The sequence below is a fragment of the Fukomys damarensis genome, unplaced genomic scaffold, assembly GCF_012274545.1.
Source record: "Fukomys damarensis isolate Sample0158 unplaced genomic scaffold, DMR_v1.0_HiC HiC_scaffold_4, whole genome shotgun sequence".
In the NCBI taxonomy this organism is placed as follows: Eukaryota; Metazoa; Chordata; class Mammalia; order Rodentia; family Bathyergidae; genus Fukomys; species Fukomys damarensis.
This window is the reverse complement of record NW_022900916.1, coordinates 68,975,413-68,993,592: the sequence shown is the minus strand read 5'-3', so window position 1 is coordinate 68,993,592 and position 18,180 is coordinate 68,975,413. Positions and strand designations below refer to the sequence as shown.

At 44.2% G+C, this 18,180-nt stretch overlaps 1 protein-coding gene across 6 annotated transcripts in view; it reads right to left on the bottom strand.

The window, feature by feature from the left end:
- The window catches only part of Ntrk2 (neurotrophic receptor tyrosine kinase 2), a 385,092-nt gene that overhangs the window by 90,940 nt on the left and 275,972 nt on the right, over positions 1-18,180 (bottom strand). For all 6 annotated transcript variants that reach the window (XM_010605519.3, XM_010605520.3, XM_010605518.2 and 3 more), the window contains 2 exons: positions 13,686-13,858; positions 8,875-9,109 (listed from right to left, as the gene is read on the bottom strand). In XM_010605519.3, the coding sequence (XP_010603821.1) occupies positions 8,875-9,109; positions 13,686-13,858 (408 nt within the window). The remainder of the gene's footprint in view (positions 1-8,874; positions 9,110-13,685; positions 13,859-18,180) is intronic.

Below are 18,180 nucleotides of genomic sequence, written 5' to 3'. Positions count from 1 at the left end.
AAAAAAAAAAAAAAAAAAAAAAAAAATCCAAAGTGCCTTCCTATTGGAAGTCCCTAAAATACATTAATTATTTTAATGGAGTCATCCCATCTTCATCAGGAAAATAGATGAGCATGTTCCAGAGAATGTTCAATAGCACTTATCCTATTTTTGAAGATTGACAGTTAAGACCAATTGCACTGTCACCATCTGAACCTTAGCATGGTATCACGTCCTTCGTTACTTTCTCCAAATGTTTCTGAGTGGGACTATAATTTCTCGCCCTTGGCTGCACACCAGACTAACCTGAGAAGTTTGTTCAAAATACCAATTCTCAACTCTTATCTTTCCACTCTCTGAGGTGTTAACCAGTTCATCTAAAGTAAGGCCTGCAAACTAAGATTTTTTAAACACCGATAAAAACACTGCCAGGTATTCAAATCTGCAGTGGAGCTTGGGAGCCCAGGTAGCAGGGAAGTCTACAGAGCAGGTAAGAAATACTGCCGTGCCTCCATTAGCATGAAAAGTGCATGAGAAGTCATCTTACTGACAGGTGTCATATGCTACTTTGTCTGCTAATTCTTTTAGGAGGGTCCAGCCTAGGGTTGGTGCTGTGCATGAGTACTATGAAGTTCTCATGACACCACTGGGATGTCCAGCCCAGGAAGGTGATCCACTCTGCAAAGGATTAATTTGGTTGGCTTTAAGTACCTCACATGGATCCAACGGACTTAGGAGTGATCTCCACCCTGAAGATCCAGTACACTGGAGAATATCTTTACTTCGAAAACCTGCCAAGAAGAATAATGTACAATCTTTTTTGGAAGCTCCTTGGAAGCAGTTGTCACGATCAGTAAGAATGTAAAAAGTGCCTAGCACTGTGTGAATTATTCAGTGTTTAGGATTAGAGCATATGCACTCTGTCCACGAAGCACTTAGCAGGTAACCTTAATTAGCACCGAAGTGATAATCTTTCAAGTTAACAACAGCCTTACCTGTGATTTTTTTTCCTTTGGGGCTTAAGCCAAATCCAATTTTTTTTCTAGATCTCAAATCTTCCCCCGAATCTATTTATCTCTGTTCTCCCACAGCATGTATTACACCACCTAGTATCAAAGTGACTGATTCATGTGTCTTCTCCCCAGGAGATGCATGATTTTCCTTAGGGAAGAGAATATGTCATACTCAGTGTCTACATGTGGATGAGGCTGGGTTAGGAACTCCGGATGCAGCGCCACTGTGGGATAATCCAGTCATTTCACCCATCCAAGATACTTCAGCCCTCAGCACAGGGCATGACTGGGAGAATGTGAAAGCACAGAGCAAACAGTAATATTTGGCCCACATGTTATTTCCCAATGCCTTACCAAACCGATTTGGAGCCTTGGGAATCTCTCAGAGGTAACAAGAAAGCTAAGATCATTTCCTCCTGCTCAGTACTCACTGGAGATGGAGAAAAATCTACTTCTCTACCTAAGTAATAATCATGTGTAGGCAGGAAAACTTTAATTGTAGAAGTATTATGTAAATGAAAGTTACTTAATTAAAAAGGGGGGAAAAACCTTCACAGGAAGTAGCTGTTTTAAGGACAGAGCATCTTGTTTTTCTTAGCTGCCGATAATGGCTCACTGATAGATTTGAAATGATATTCCCCATCAATAGAGGTGCAACTGCCTTCTGCTTCTATGAAAGACGAAGCCATGGAGAAGACATTCCTATCTCACCCAAAACAGCCAAAAAGTGGCTTACTATATGAACTGTTCCCATTCCACTAGATAAAGGTAATGTACCTCAAGAGATGAGAAGAAATGTAGTGAATCATGTGATTACTCCAGCTCACGTCATTGAAGGGGAAGTCCCAGGTGGGTCCCAGTAAGCTCGCTAAGTTGCAGAGACAGAGCTGAGAGTTTAGGAAGATGAAGATTTGAAAGGACTGCATGCCACAGAAGGGACAACTGTAGGAGGACGGAGCTGAGCGTCTGTCCCTGGACAGCGGTCAACCTGGAGCATCGAGCTGCATACTGATGGGTGCCTGCAGGTGAGGGCACTGTCTGTGGCTGAGGAAACGCTCCCAGACCCCTGAGGAAACAGAGTCTGGGGCTCACACGGGGCCCACACTGGTGCTGCTTCTCATAAGCAGAGAGCACACCTCATGAGGTATAGTGTAGAAGGCTCAGGAGGACCTTGTGTCTGAGGTGGAGAATTTTCTGCCCTAAAGTCAGCATTGCTCTGGTCCTGCCTAATATGTCTCAACCACAAGGCACAAAGAGTCAAGCTGCTCCCGTGCAATGCAACTGCATTCCAAGACCAAACACTAAAATACTTACAGGAATGCAAAAATATCCATCATTCAGTAAGGCAAGTCCCAGTGTCTGCCATACAACTGCAAATTACAGGGAAACAAAAGAACAGAGAATAGGATCCATAATGCAGAGAAAACTCAATCAGCTGAAATTGATCCAAAACTAACAGAATATTATAATTACACTGAGATAGCTATTACAATGACATTCCACATGCTTAAAGTTAGCTAGAGCCATGGGAGATTCAATAAATGCCTCATACTGAACTTCTTGAAACAAAAACTACACAGGGTGAAGTATTCTGAATAAGAGTAGTGGAAATTAGATATTACAGGAGAAACAGTTACTAAAATTGAAGACAAAACAATAGCAACTTTCCAAAATGCAACAGAGGGAAAGAGAATTGAAAATATAAAAGGAGCCCAGTGAGCCACATGACAGCATTGAGTGACAATGTAAGTGAAATTGGAGTCACCTTCCTAGGAGGAGCAGAATAAATACTTGAATAAATATTGGCCAAATATTTTTCAAATTGGTGAAAATAAGCCCAGAAATTCAAGAAATCCAACGAACTCAAGTACAAAAAACATGAATCTTAAAATAAGTAAGAAAAAGAAGCATTATATGTAAATGAACAAAGATAGATCACTAAGAAATTTCAGTATTTCTGTTTTTTACCAATGACATGTGTCACTGCAGCTTACTCTAAGAGTAAGAATTCATTGTAAATAACAAAATGAGGGCTGTCGTGGTGCATGAGATTGGTATAACAGTTGATTTTCTTGCTTAGCCCAAAACAATTCATTTTCTTTTTCCCTATAGTCAAATCCCGCTTTTTTTCTAATTTTTCAGTAGTAAGCCATTGATCTCTGGCAAATGAGATCAGTCCTTAATACTAATCCACCTCTGGCCAATAAGACATAAAAAAGAAACATTTAAGAGAAGATGTTTTGGGGAATATAATCCCCTAAAAGAAGAAAACACAGGGAGAATCTATAAGCCATCTTGCCTCTCTGCTCCCAGCACTGCTGTTCTGATGTACGGAGTGAGCTGCAGCTATCTTGCAGCCAGGAAAGAAAATCGAGGAACTCTCAAGTTTCACTCCACAGTCCTGAGATCAGAGAGCCTCTGAACTGATCAGAAATCGTCCCCTGTGATCTTCCTGTGCCACGAGCAGAACAGCTCCCTATTGGCTTGGCCGCCTTCAGAGCACATTGCTACCCTTGGCCAAACACATTCCCAGCTGCTATCACAGGCTCAGAAGGAAATCAGAGACTTGCACCGCTGTCTTCAGCCTTCGATTCAAATGACTTTTCCCTTGTATTCCAGCTACTCTTCCCTTGTCAGTGGCTCTGGACTTAGTGATGCAAAAATATGAAAACAGGCACAAGGAAGTGCAGGCCTAACAGCTTCGTAACGGGGAGCTGTTGGGGGCTGGGAGACAGCACTGAGTGCAGTGATCCTGCGGCTGTCCCACCTCCTGAAAGGTGCCTGCTGTTTCCTCCCCACAGCCCTCGTGCACCTGCAAGTACACTGGCTTTCCAAGTGGAGCACATCTCCATGTAACACAGACGCACTAGCGAAGTCAAGGATGAGAGACTGAAGATCAGACAAAGAAAAGCACAAGAAAAGTAGAAAGCAAAACCACCCCCAAAACGAGGAGACTGAATCCACTCCTGCTGACCTACTTTTCTCATTGGGAAATGGTCAGGACAAAAGCCCCGGGCAATGGACCTCCGTGCCAGGTCTTCCCTCCTGGCTTCTGTAGCTTTCTGCAGCTCTGTTAAAAGGTCACAGCTCTCACTGAGAGATGAAAGGCTCTGTGGTTCTGTAGCCAGGACAATGGCAGTAGCTCCTGACCATGGGTCTCTTGCTGAAACACACCCACCGAGAACATGTGGATCCTAGGTGAGAAGCTGCTACAGCCAAATCCTGTAGGTGTGGGGTGGGGATGTTGGCATCTGCGGGGAACCCACTGCTAGAGCTCAGGTGTGCCTAGACATAATTCACATGTTATGCCACTCCCCGTGTAAAAATGTATTGGCTCCCTGCTGCCTAAGGTGAAGTCCATTGATGTGGCCGACCGGGCCCTTGTAAAATCTGACAACAACTAAATTGTCTCAGAAGCAAGGCAAAGGAGTCCCCATTCCTTGGCCACAACTGTGATGTCTACACAGCCACATTTTACATACTTGTACCTCACATACGCGCCTCCCCAGCCTGACTCAACAAAACAGTGAAACTCACAGAGATGCCAGCTGTCTTGGCTCGACAAACCCTACTTTGACTTCCCAAAGGAGATTAGAATTTTTTTTCTTTCAAGTTCCCAGTACATCTCCATTACAGCATTTATCTCATTGCATTTAAATATCCAAGAAGAGCCCACCTGTCTGTTTTCTTTCTTCTTTGGTTTCTTTTATATCTACTATAGTTAATACAGTAGTCGTTTAAAAAAAAGTGTTGGATAAATAAATAAATGAATGAAAGACTGGACTCTCAGACATACCCTGTTGCAACTCCAAAGCATATGTAAAAGGTTCTTAGGAAGGCTTGAATACAAATTAAACCAATTTAGAATCTTGAAACAATTTATGCAAATCCAGTTTAATATAGATTTAGTCTGAACTCAATGTTCTGCTGCCTCCCTGGCACACAGGTTTCTCTGAACTGTGCTCCCTCCAAGTGTAGAGAGAGACACGGATTGAAGATGACTTCATAAAATAAACAATCTCTTACGTTTGTAAGGCCACTTTAATCTAAAAGGCCCAAACGGAAAGGTCACTAATTGTGCATGTGAAAGTTAAGAGTCATTGTGTCAGTGTTACAGAGTGACAGGGAAAATAAGGAAATGATACACGCAGATGAGAGTTAATGACAACAGGACGGCTCTCAGGAAGGGTTGGGTGCCCCTTGCATCTGGCTTCAAGTGTTCTAGGCATAATATTCCCAGGAAGTTTTCCTACTGTAGTAATCAGTGGAAGGAAAGTTTTTCCCTGTGCTCAAAAGAAAAAAGGTCTGAGATGAAAATATCTCTAAACCCTAGCCTTACTTCCTGAATTCAGAGTCAAAAGCCAAATGCAGATCTGAATGACTTCTGTGTTCATCTACAGGATTAGAAAGACACACTCCAAGAGAGTCTTCCTAACAATGGATGTCTTCTTTAATGATTATTACTGATCACCTCCTACGCACCTATGTACTGTTACATTTGGGTAGATACAGAGATGTCTTGTCCTGCTCCAGACAAGAGAGAAATAGGTATGAACCAATTTTGGTGAGACCACGTGCTATGTGTCAGAGTACCTATTTGTGTAAAGTACTGAGGGGTCACAGATTTGAAAGCAGCAGCTCTGCTTGTGGGAAGTGAGAGAGGGAACCAGAGTTTGCTCTTATGCTCCTCCTCACAGAGGGAATGGCACTGTTAAGTTATATGAGACACTAATAACACTTTGGAATGAGCCCTCAGTCTACCTACCTACCTGCCTATCCAAAACTGTTCCCATTACATAAAACTATTCCTTAAACATAAACACATTCTTTTTGAAGACCAAGATATGATAGTGAACTCTTGATTATTTTCCATCTGTTTGTCCATCTCCTATATAAACCTCTCCTCTTCTGCGACTCAGGACTCCATATTCTGGTTCATCAACCATCTAACTCCAGGTGGTACACGGCTGGGGAGAAGGCGCTGAACGCCCAGTCAGCTCACTGGCTAATTGTTAATATCAGCTGGTTTTTAATACAACACTTTTTCTTTTCTCCCTGCAGGTAATAAACTGGTATTGAGCACCAAACAGTGATTTTTTGGACTTTGCTGTTAGCATCACTTCAGTGCTAGGATTCTGACCATGGCCTTGCTGTGCCAACTTATATACATCTGCTTCTTTAAATGTCTACCATGAATCAACTCACTCATTGTGCTTCTTGCCTCCTTTTGTAAGTGGAAAATGAATTAAGGGATGGGATTTCTCATCACCACAGCAAAGCTATAGGAGACTATGATTTAAAAGCTATGCTTTTCAATGTTTGGGGTCCTCCACTGACCAAGAGATCACATTTATTTTGAGCGTATGTCAGATCCAAATAGTGAAAACCACGAATGTGCACATTAAAAAAAATTGTTTTTAAGTATCCATAGTGGCGAGGTAATGAACAAGAAGAGCAAGATCTTAGGTCTCCAGCAGGCAAAAAGCAATAGAAATCTGGATCAGACATTTCCTAAATGTCAGGTTTTGCCAGAGAAGGGAAGGGATGAAAAAACAAAATTGAAGACTGGTACTGTGGAGCTGCTAATTAAAACAATTCAGCGGACATAGATGCTAGAGTAAGTTTGGACCTGCCATGTCAGGCTGGTTTCAATACAAATTCAGTGTTCCAATTTCTCCCTTCATTGGGAAGGTATAATTAGCTCTGCTGCAACAGAATGAAAGCCATTTCCCGATGATGCTGGCAGCTTCCTTGTGATGGAGGAGCATCTGCTACCGGCCCCTCCCACCATGACGGCACAGAGCCTCGGGCCCCACAAGCCACCCTGAAAGGGAGACTTGGGTTTCTAGTGCTTAGGTTCTTTCCTAAAGATAAGACTTCTCCATCTCGTTGACTCCATTCCTGATCACCATTCTTCCATAGAAGAGAGCCTAGGCAAACATAAAACACCTCCCTTGTGACTCTGGCAGAAAGGATTCTTGACACTGGAGATCAGCTACTGAGCTCCTCACCTTGGCTTTTGATGTGGGCTGTTGAAAAGGACACGGATAAGACAAGGAAGAAAAACTTACTTAAGGTGCTGGCAGGTGAGAAACCTGAGCCATAAAGAAAGTGACAGAGAAAACAAGTGGACACCATAATGGGAACAAGCTTAAGGATAAACTTATAAGTGATCCAATAGGGGTTAAGTAACATGGCAGCCAGTGTGCTGTGGCATCATCAGACACACCGGAGTTCTGAAAAACCCAGCAGCACTTGTGCTAGTCCATTTGACAAACTCAACAGACTGGACCTCACAGATATGCCACTTCAATGAGCAAAATACCGCTAAAATACTTTCATGAAACCGGAAGGGAGACCATCCTGTCAAAATTTTAGAGAAGGTAAAATAAAATCAATATCTTTGTCCTCGTTGGCTGCTATCCAACTGTCAGATCCCCCTCTATCATTCTCTTCCCCATCCCTCCTGCACATTTCCACCAAAAAAGAGGCCAATATGAGGCTGGTTCTTCTGTCTTGTTGTTGTTGTTTTTTTTTTTTTTTTCAAGAGAATCCTTTTCAACTTGCTTTCTGTTCCTTCTTGCAGCACAAAATATGGCAATTCTTACCAAGGTGACAAAGGAAAAAACCATACAAAACAGTCTACAGAAGAATATGGAGCAGGCAATAGGTTCATTTTCTTAAACCAATTGTTGCAGAGTTGACTCTGCTAAAATGTACAAGCACTGGAAGTCAGGAAGGTTACACGTGGGTGCAGGAAATAAACTGAGAAGACACCTCCTAAAAATAAGCAATCATGAGAAGAGCAACGGAGAGGAGAGGCCTAACCTTCACCTGTTCTACCTTTCTATGAAAGTAGTTAAGTTATATGTCTTCTCCCCTCAGGCCATACACATCGAGGATGCTATTCCCTCCTCCTTTTCTTGCCATTTTCTTCCTCTCTCCTTGGAAGTCAAGCAACACAAACAAGAAAATCAAATAGAGAGTATGAGGGGGTATAACATCATTCAGAACCTTCATTCTTCACTATCAACTTCAAAGTTTCTACAAATGTCCCTTTTTATCATACTTAAGCTTCCAAGATCTCAGCATAACTAAAGTACCCAGGAGATCAATTCTAAGCCATGGGGGATTTGAATTCCTGCCTTTAACTGTACCCCTCGTTCATTTTAGTAGTAATACCACTGGCAGGCTGGACGGAACTATTTAGGAATAGACAGGACAGAATCTCTCACATCTCACCAGCTGTACCACTTTCAACCAAGGTAGTTCCATGAGAGAGCTTTCAAAATTTAGTATACGATTATTCATGTGAGTAAGTTTGCCTTAGTTCAGACCCAGTGCAAAAGCTCCAATATACAGAATTAAACCTAAGCTTCTGAATCCTGTAGTTTCATGCCTACCAGAAATCCACCCAAGCCCTTGGGTTCCTCTGGGAATTCTCATACTGAGTATTTACCTTTTGGGGATGTCTCACTACCCTGGAGAGACATGAATAGGCAGGCGGGCTGAACTATGTCCCCCCAACATTTCTATATTGGAGACTTTCCCCTAGTACTCCAGAACATGACTGTATTTGGACATGGGATTTTGAAGGGGTGATCAGGAGGGAAAAAAAGACTACATAAGGGGTGTCCTTATAAGAAGAGGTGATTCAGACATAAAAAGAAACACCAGGGGCCCAGATACATTAAAAACAAAGTAAGGACACAACAGGAAGCAGCTACCTGCAGGCAGGGAGAAAGCAGGTCTGCTACACCCTGATCTTGCACACCCAGCCTCCAGCACTGTGAAGAACACATTTCTATTGAGTCCCTTGGTCTTTCTATTTTGATATGGCAGCCCCAGCAAACAGGGACAGTGGTCGGGGGAAGCCACTCACCCTGTAGTAATCAGTGCTGTACACGTCCCGGGACATCCCAAAGTCCCCGATCTTCACCAGCAGGTTCTCCCCAACCAGGCAGTTGCGGGTGGCCAGGTCGCGGTGCACGAAGTGCTGGGATGCCAGGTAGACCATGCCTGCGGCAATCTGCTGGGCGATGTGCAGCATCTGTGACTGTGTCAGCTCTGTGGGTGGGTTGCCCTCAGCCATCAGCACTGCATCAGGCCCATGTGCCCTGAGGAGGACATGGAGGGAAGGCACTGTTGGAGCCACAGCTCTGATCGGAGGGGCTGTCTGCAAGCCTCACTTCTGGCACTGCCTGACTAAGCATAAGGAAGCACCCAGCTTTACCTGTAAAGCTGCCAGAGCCCTCAGGCTGTTTCACCTCTCCGTGTGTGGAATTCCAGGGTTGTGTGAGCCTGCCTGGTACTCCTACTCTGAGGCTTACAGAAGTGCATTTTTAGGATTTCAGAGACTCTGATCCTGAGAAGCAGAAGATGGCCCCAGTGAAGGAAAATTCTAGGGAGAGGGGACAGCAGAGAGCACCCCAGCCCCAAACTGATGCTTCCAGGGGTCAGCACCAGAGTTTTCCATCTATTTCATATGTGGCCACACAGGGCTGTCAATGTCCTCCTGCCCAGTTCAGTAGAGCTCCAGGGTATCCTCAGGACATTAATTCCCAGTGATAAATACCACTTTCTCCAGTTCACTTTCTTTCTAATCTTATGAGCCACACACACTGGCAAAAACACAGGAGTGCTCCTTTGAACCACTCACAGTTATTCCTTCACAGGGGAAAGCTTAATTCTTTAAACTATGAAAGTTTAAAGTATTTTTAAATCTTCTTTTTCTTCTGTTTGCATACCTGGCTTTTCCCCATCTATGTGATAACTCAGGGCATTTAATAGTGCATGTGCTTCAGAGAGAGGAGGATTCTTGTCTTAGGGTGCTTTCAACAGCAATTCAGTCCTAGATCTAGAGTCCTCCACTGAGCTGCTGAGGTAGACATCAACACCCCACATGGCCTGAGCGGGCACTGTAGGGCAAGGGAGGGAGGTGTAGTTCATTCCCAGAGCTTCTGGCTTGAAAAGGAAAATAAAGGAGGGAAAGGTCTCCTTTAAGACATTTCCCAGCATTGCAGTAAATATGCAGCATTTTCAATAAATTTTAAAGTGGGTGACTTCATCTGCGGATTCAAGAACTATGTATTTAAAAGTGAGGAAGCCAGAATTCTCCAAGGAAACATGTTCTAGCCATGGGTATGCCCCTGCTTCGTGATGGCTTCAGCCCACAGTGATTCTCTTTCCTTGACTCTGAGGCATGCCTTCACCAGACTTTCATTCTTTCATCCTCAGAGAACAATCACTGGACAAAGAGTTGGGGACAAGGAATCTCCTAGTCCCACCAATATCTTGGGAAATCTTTTACCAGGACCTTGGGAAATCTTTTTTACTTCTCTAAGTGGCAATTTCCTCATTAGTCAAAAATACAAAGGGTACCCAGTGATTTCTTTGGCTCCTCCTGTGTATAAATACCTGGATTTAACTATTCCCTAGGGAGGAACTTACTGTTTTTGTACAAGGTAAGTCCTAACAGTTTTCATCTCTACTCAACCCACAGTGCCCAGTGCCTCTTGCCATGGTGAGGGCAACAATGAGGAAATGCTTTAGCCTTTCTTTAGCTCAAAATCTCTCTGGAGGTAAAAAGTCTTGCAGTTCTGAGGCCAAAACTGCGAGCAGGAAATTAGGGCATGGAAAACTGGCTGGGCCAGGGGGTGTGGCTGTTGATCATGGAGATTCAGAATGCATGCCCAAAACAGTTCCCAAAGCCCTACACGTTGACCAGACAGTTCTGTCACCCATTCTTCTTAGGACTCAAGCAGGTTTTTGATAGGTCAGCCCAGACCTGACATCAGCGTGAGGTGTGGAAGATATGAATATAGCCACCATCAAGCTGGACCTCTGTCAACTTGTGCTGGCCAGCCTTGAGTTTGCAGGGCCCAAACTCACTCTACAGAGCATCTTTCTTCCCCTTCCCTACCTGTGATAAACATAGAACATTGCTGCCTTTGTACTTGTCTTGACCAATTCTATATTCAGGAAAAGAAAAACTTAGAAACCACCTCTAATTCTGAGACTCCAGCACCTAAAACCCAGTGACAGTAGCAACACTGAATTTGAATCCAGGCCTAACAGAATAGCTGTGTGACCCTGGATGAAATAACCTTTCTTGGTTTGTTTCTTCACTCCATAAAATGAAGAGACTAACTGCACATCTTTGAGGATGTTGATATGAGAAGGAATGGAGACTGTGTATGCTTCTTGGCCTTTTCATAGAAAAACCAGAGGGAAAAACTTCCCCCCAAAAAACCAACCCTTTTTTAAAAAATAGATATGGACAGGTGATAAAATACAAATTCTCCACTGCTAACACAAAGTATCCTCTCACTAACAGTTAATGAAGTCTAACTCTGTAGACCAGGAGTCCCCAGTCCCTGAGCTACAGACCAGTACCCATCTATGGCCTGTTAGGAGCCTAGCTGGACAGCAGGACTTAGTGGTGGGGGGCAGGGCATGAAGCTTCCTCTGAATTCACAGCCACTCCCTCGGCTTACATAACAGCCTGAGCTTCACCTTGGTGGGATGCAGCAGCATTCACATCTCATAGGAGATGTGCTTCACACCCTGTGCAGGACACCAAGAGAGAACCAAGTGCCCATTCCTTCAGAAAACAGGGAGGAGACAGGTGAGTAGCTAATAGAGCCAAAAAGTGAAAGAACCAAGTTGTAACTCATACACAAACACACACACACCCACACACAATAACACCAACACATACCCAATCTAAGTACTCAGAAGCATTTAATTATATACCAGTGAGTATTTGTGAACTATGCTACAGCTTTTAGAGAGAACCATTTTGGAGAGGAAACTATGGCAGATGAAGGGTCAAGGGACAATAGCTACTGATTTTATAACAGCCTTCACATTTGTCCTTGAGAGCCCTATTACACCCCTTTTAAAGGTAAGGAAACTGAGGCTCAAAGTGCAGGCAGGCAGTCTGCCTTCACTGTTAATATATCTCCTGTTTCTCCTAAGTTAGCCTATCTACCAAGATACCCCAGGTAGCACACTGGTTATTCTTTAAGAGAGTCACTCCGTTTTTAAAGGAAATACAGGTAAGAACCAGTAAGACTTGAAAAGCGTCTGACTTGGACCCACCTGAGAGTAGAGGTTACTGAAAAGAGTAAACCAGACACCCACCTGTGAATGCCAGAAGCTGATATAGGAAAGGAAGAAGAACCCAGCCTCACCCTGGGAGAGCCCGGGACTCTTAACTGTTACTTCTGGGACTGCTTAAGTCCTGTGGTTCCTAGTGTTCCGTGTGCCACTTCCATTCCTGCCTTTGTTTAATGCAAACGAAGACATCATGCGACTTCCTTAACCAACGTTTCCCTGACTCAGTGCGTTTTTTCTCCTCCCAGGGAAATACAGGATGGGGAAATTCACTGTAGGCCACACCAGGGTAACCCACTGTCTTCCTCTAGCTTATGAAACCCAGCTCCTCTTGTGACTTGTCTACCAAGGTAGATGGCTTAGCAGCACAATCACTGCCAGCAAAAGCCAAGGGTCTGCTTACTGCATGTGTCCTATCTGCACCTATGCTAAGAGACTTCTATACTCCTTCTACTGCCCCCATGCCCATTTCATATTTTTGTCAAGGAAGCTGTGATATGTAACTAGGAGATGGCCAGAGCTGAGATTCACCTTCGTCTGTGACTGAAGATAAGTCCCTTGCTCATGCCACCTTACCACTGTGTCTCTCAGGAGTCAGAGCCTCCAACATTGTGGGAATGAGCTTCATTTTCTGAAGCAGCTTTACTTTTTCTTCAGGTGGGTTATGCTCACTCTAAGCTGTCTCTCTGGCTTCATCTGTGACTTCTCCTTCCAATACGCAAGAGCGGGGACTTCCTAAAAAGTCATTGCTAAACTAAACACAATTGGGCCAATGGTAGAAATTTAAGTGATATTAATGCTCTTTAATAACACAATGACTCCCTTTGGTATTTGTCATTTTTCTCTTCCTAACTTACTTTCTTCTAGAGATCCTGCTTACAGTGAAAGCACACAACTTGCTCAAGTTTCCATGACCTTGAGGTGTCAGCAGTACCCATGATCCAGAAGCTTCAATGGCTAAGTTAAATGTTGTTCTACACCCTTCATTTTCCCTTTGAAAACCTTTCCTTTTAGGGAGTCTTGTTCTTTCTGAACTAGCGACTGGCTGGATGTTCCTTTGTTATCACAGTAAAGTCTGCACAACACCCTCCCCGGCTCCAGCCCTCCAGTAATTTCTCTGTCCCTTTCCCCTGGTTTATCCCATAGTCTGCTAGCCCAGACTCTTCACTCCTACCTGATCATACCTATCATGGCCACACCTTGGTGCCTTAGCTCTTACAGTGCCTTGGGACTTGAATAATGTTCTCTTATCCACTTGCCAATCTCTACAGACCCTCTAAGGCAACCCTCTCCAGGGCATGTGCTAAATAATATAATAAATACTCAGTAAATGAAAGTTGAATCAAGTCCTTAGAGTCATTGTGTAGAGATACTTGGTTAAGGAAACAGAAGACACTGTGACTTTCTTTTTCTTCTGTTACTTTCTCTGGCATCTACGAGGACATTTATTAGGAAGGGCTGTTCTGAAGACAGGAAGGTTCCCTTTCCCAAGAACTCCCTGTTCTTGCCTCTGGCTTGTGAGAGCTAGAAGTAAGCTCCCTCTTCAAGCCCAGCTTCCCCTCCACTCTGCCTTACCTAAGGAACTTGTTCAGGTCCCCATGCTTCATGTACTCAAAGACCATGATGAGTGGGTCACCCTCCACGCAGACACCATAGAACTTGACGATGTGCTCGTGCTGGAGGTTGGTCAGCAGCTCAGCCTCGCGGTGGAAGTCCTTGCGTGCATTGTCACTGGCATCCTTCAGTGTCTGGGGAAGAGATGCAGAAGGGGAGAAAACCAAAACTTTTTTTAAAACTCAGGACATCAAAGGAAAAATTGATCAACAAGGATTTTCATCGGTGAGTCTAAGAATTCTAGGAGAGAAAGATATGTATCTCTTATTGAACAAAAGATTGGAAAACAGTGTGATTCCTTAAAAAATAATATTTATATTAATAATTGAGCTATTCCTCCTCATGGGTGGGCAAAGCTTTACAGTTGACCAAGCACTTTCACAGATGTTCTCTTGTTAAGCTACAGACAGGAGCTCATTTTGCAGTCTGAACATCTTTTAGCTCCGTTCCGGACCTTGAGTTTGCCATGAGCTTCTTTCCCATTTCAAGCCCTGTTGAGCTGCCTATGATAACATGGGCAGCTCACCTCTGCCCACAGAACCTCCTCAAAAACTTTACATGATGAGAAGACTTAGTAGAAAAAAAAGTATAATGAGCCTTTATGGGTCATCATCCTGCTTCAACAAGGATCACTTTGCCAGTCTCAGTGTGACATGTTAAAGCCGTCTCCAGCCTGTGCCCTCCCACACAAGAGGCTCAAGAAATGTCCCCCAAAAGTGAGCTGTGAGAAGAACAGTCACACTGCCAAGATAAAGATGCTTAGAAGAATGTGAGCTGCTCTCAGACATCTCCAGATCGCCGCTCAGTCCACCATGCCACCATGGGGTGCAAACCTGGCATGTGCTGGTGCCACACACAAAAGGGCTGAGTCTTGTCATGGACCATCACCAAACCAGAGCGGCTGTGGTACTGAGAAGTCATTGACTTCGATCCAGGCTTTGGCTTATGGACATATAGGAATGTAAGACACGTAAATAACTATGAGTCACTCAAAACCAATGTCCTGAAAACCAGCTCCCGGGTGTCCCTGGCCACAGGGATCCTTCGCATTCATTCCCCTCTCAAAACCGAAACGTCCACTTAATGCTGCACAGCTGACAATGGGCCGGGCCTCCCTACCTTGCTCACTCCTCTGCCTGGAATGCTATCGTGGGTGAGATCATTGGTGCTGGAGATGAATAATGCCTCACCCTAATGTCCACCACATCCTAATCCCCAGAACCTGAGAATTTGTTTCCTTTCTCGGTAAAAGAGTCACTGCAATCTGATTAAGCTGAGACTCTTGATATGAACAGGTTAGTCTGGTTTAGCTGGGTGAGCCCAGAACCAAAAAAGTGTCCTTATAACCCCAAATTTGGAGATGCAAGGGTAGAACTCGAGGTGTGAAGGGAGACATGTTATGTTGCTGTGACTCTGAAGGAGAAAGGGACCATGAACATGGGTAGCATGGAGAAGGTGGACAGACAAGGAACTCTAGAACTTCCAGAAGGACCAGCCCTGTTGAGCCCTTAATTGTAGCTTAGTAAAACTGATTTTGGACTTCTGAGCACTGGAACTGTGAGAGAAAGAATTTGTATTAAGTCACTGAGTTTGTAGTAATTTGTTACAGCAGCCCTACGAAGCTAACTCATTGTCTAACAGCAGATCTGCAAGGCTCAGCTCCCTGCCACCTCTCTAGGAAGTCCTGCCTAAACACCTTGAGTTGGTGTCATAGCCCCATGGCCCCCTGGCCCACCTAGATGACCCTCTTAGATGCACTTCACACTTACTTCTATCTTATCTCTGACCATATCACCAACAACAAGGCAGCCTACGTTGACTTGCTTGTGTCTGTTGTAGACTGAACTCTTTTCATCTCCACACATTTCTTCTCTTTGTGACCAGCACTGGGCACTGCACAAGGCACAAGGCTTGTTTTATTCAGTAGGTGGTTGTAAATGAATGATTCAGGTCATGAAACTCAAACACCAAGGACAGAACAGTCCAGAGAGGGAGTGGTTGCTTCCAACCGAGAGATACTATGGGTCCGTCCTGGTAGAGCTGGCATGTGAATGCATGAATCCCTCCTCCAGGGAGACTGTAATCAGTCATTGTCCCAGTTAGATGGAGTACACGAACACACATATCTGTTCAAATATGGTATAGAACTGGATGAAAACATTGTGGCCCACTGGATTTGTATGACTGCAGAGCTCAACACTGCAACTAGTGTACAAAAACCCTGACATGTCCTTGATGGTCATTTTCCGGGGGGCTCCTGAGCTGGATCACCTGTAAACAGACTGAGATCTGAGAAGATTAGCAGGTGGGAATTTTCTCCCAGAATGGCTCAGGCTTTGCACCTGCTAGAAAGGCTTGGCAGAGAGTGAGGGTGAGCTGTGGCACTTTTTAACAAAGCCTCATCTGGCCTCTGGGATGAACATCTGAGCTATCCTGAGTCTGCACTGCCCCCCATCACTGGAGGGAACAACTTCTGGAAAAGAGTACAACCTTGAGTCAGATTTCTGAGCCCTTTTAGGAGCCAGGCAGCTGAGGCTTTTCTGTTGGGGGTTTCCAACAACTTGGGGGATGGGTTCCTTAAGTACACCACAATGTGAAGAGGGCATCAGAGAGTGTGCAGGGCGAGCGCCTGTCAGCCATCAGGAAGTCTTAAGAGGGTGGGCCAGTGCGTGATCACACAGCGCTGTCAGCTGTCACAGTCTTCAGGTCTAGCATCTTCCCTAACTGCCTCTGTTTAACAGGAATTACAGTCCTCTTGTCAGTGGTGACCTGACCCATAAAGACAGAAATCACAGGCAAAGTTTCTACTAGGCCAGCGACCACAGCTTCTTAAACCAATTCTGGAATTACTCTTTGCTACCCTCTCTTTGGCACATGGTTTCTGAGAAGGGTTTTGATTAGCACTGCAGGCTCTGCTTAGGAAATTGAGTGGATTTGGACTCTCAAGTATTCAAAGAAGCCATAAAACTCTCGTCGCGATTGCCATGGAAACAGCACATGTCTCATTTAATAACAAAATGAACAGTGGCCAAGATCTGAGGTCTGAGTCTCTCCCTTGAATCTGAAGAAACAGAGCTTATCACCACTTCCGTGCCTCCAGATTTACATTAGTTGAATTCAGACTACACTCCTTTGTGTCCCTAGGAGAGATACGCTCATCTTGACAATTTTATTCAGGTTGGTTTTATCTGTGAGCATGCTTTTGGTGAGTTTTTTTTTTAATTCCACCCACACTGCTTTATTTTGCTAAGTGTTTCAGTGGTAAAATAGCAGATGAGGAAAGTATATGGACTGGAAAGAATGCCAATGAGAATTGCCCACAGGTCCTTTCCCTGGGCTCACAGGACAAAGGACACAAGTAGCATTTCTCATATTCAGCATGCATCATAGTTTGGGGTGTGACTGTCTCCATTACTGCCTTTGAATGTGAAAATGCATTCTGTTTTCCCTTCTATTACTGGCTGCCCAACTAAGTGTTAGGCAACTAAGGAAACCGTGACATACAAGTTGTGTGTAAAGTAGTGATAAAAGAACACAGGAAAGGAATAAAAAGTGAACCGTCGTCTGGAAAGGCAGAATATGCACCTACCTAAGGAGTGGAAACAAAGAAAGGGCTGGAAAAGGACAGCAGGTGGAGAGGCCTGCTTCCCCTGTTGAAGAGGGTGCCCAGAGCACTCTCCTGGAGACCTGGCCCCAACCTCTGTCATCCTTCCAGTCAAAGTGCAAATGCTCCCACTCGTGGGCTTTACAGAAGTTCCGGCTTAGAATCAAAAGATCCAGGTTCAAACCTGGGCTCTTCTCAGAACTCTCTGAATGTCGGTTTACTCCCCTTTATAGTGAAGGTGTCAGTATCACCCACCAGACCAGGTCACTGGAAGGGTGGTAGGAGTTGTGTGTGTTGGGATTTCTCTACCATGGTCCTTGATAGGGAAGGGCATTTATGCGATTTAAATTTGAAACCATGCCTGTTTTCAGTTTGTTCATATAAGGGTCTGTGGAGACCAGCAGAGGCATGGATGAGGCACAGGAGCCAGCCCAAGGCATGAGGCAGTGCTGCTAATGTGTGGCAGGCTATTTCTTGACAGCATCAAGCAGCACCTAGAGATCCAGTCCTTGGCCTGCAGCTCTTTCCCTAAAGTTTAATCTCTTCATTCAGACGTTGCTCTTAGATGGTGAGATAGCTCATTTTTATAGCGTTGACCTGTGTCTATCAGCAAGTTGGAAAAGATGCTGATCAATTTAGGTCATTTTCACAAGGTATGAACAGATCCTGTATGTAGTCTTTCTATTCAAGTCTTAGCTATAGTGTTGAGTCAAGAATACTAGTTTGTGGGCCGGGGATTTAGCTCAGTGGCACCATAACTGCCTTGCAAGTGCAGAGTCCTGAATTCAATCCCTAGTACCAAAAAAAAAAAAAAAAAAAAAAAAAAAAAAAAAAAAAAAAAAAAAAAAAAAA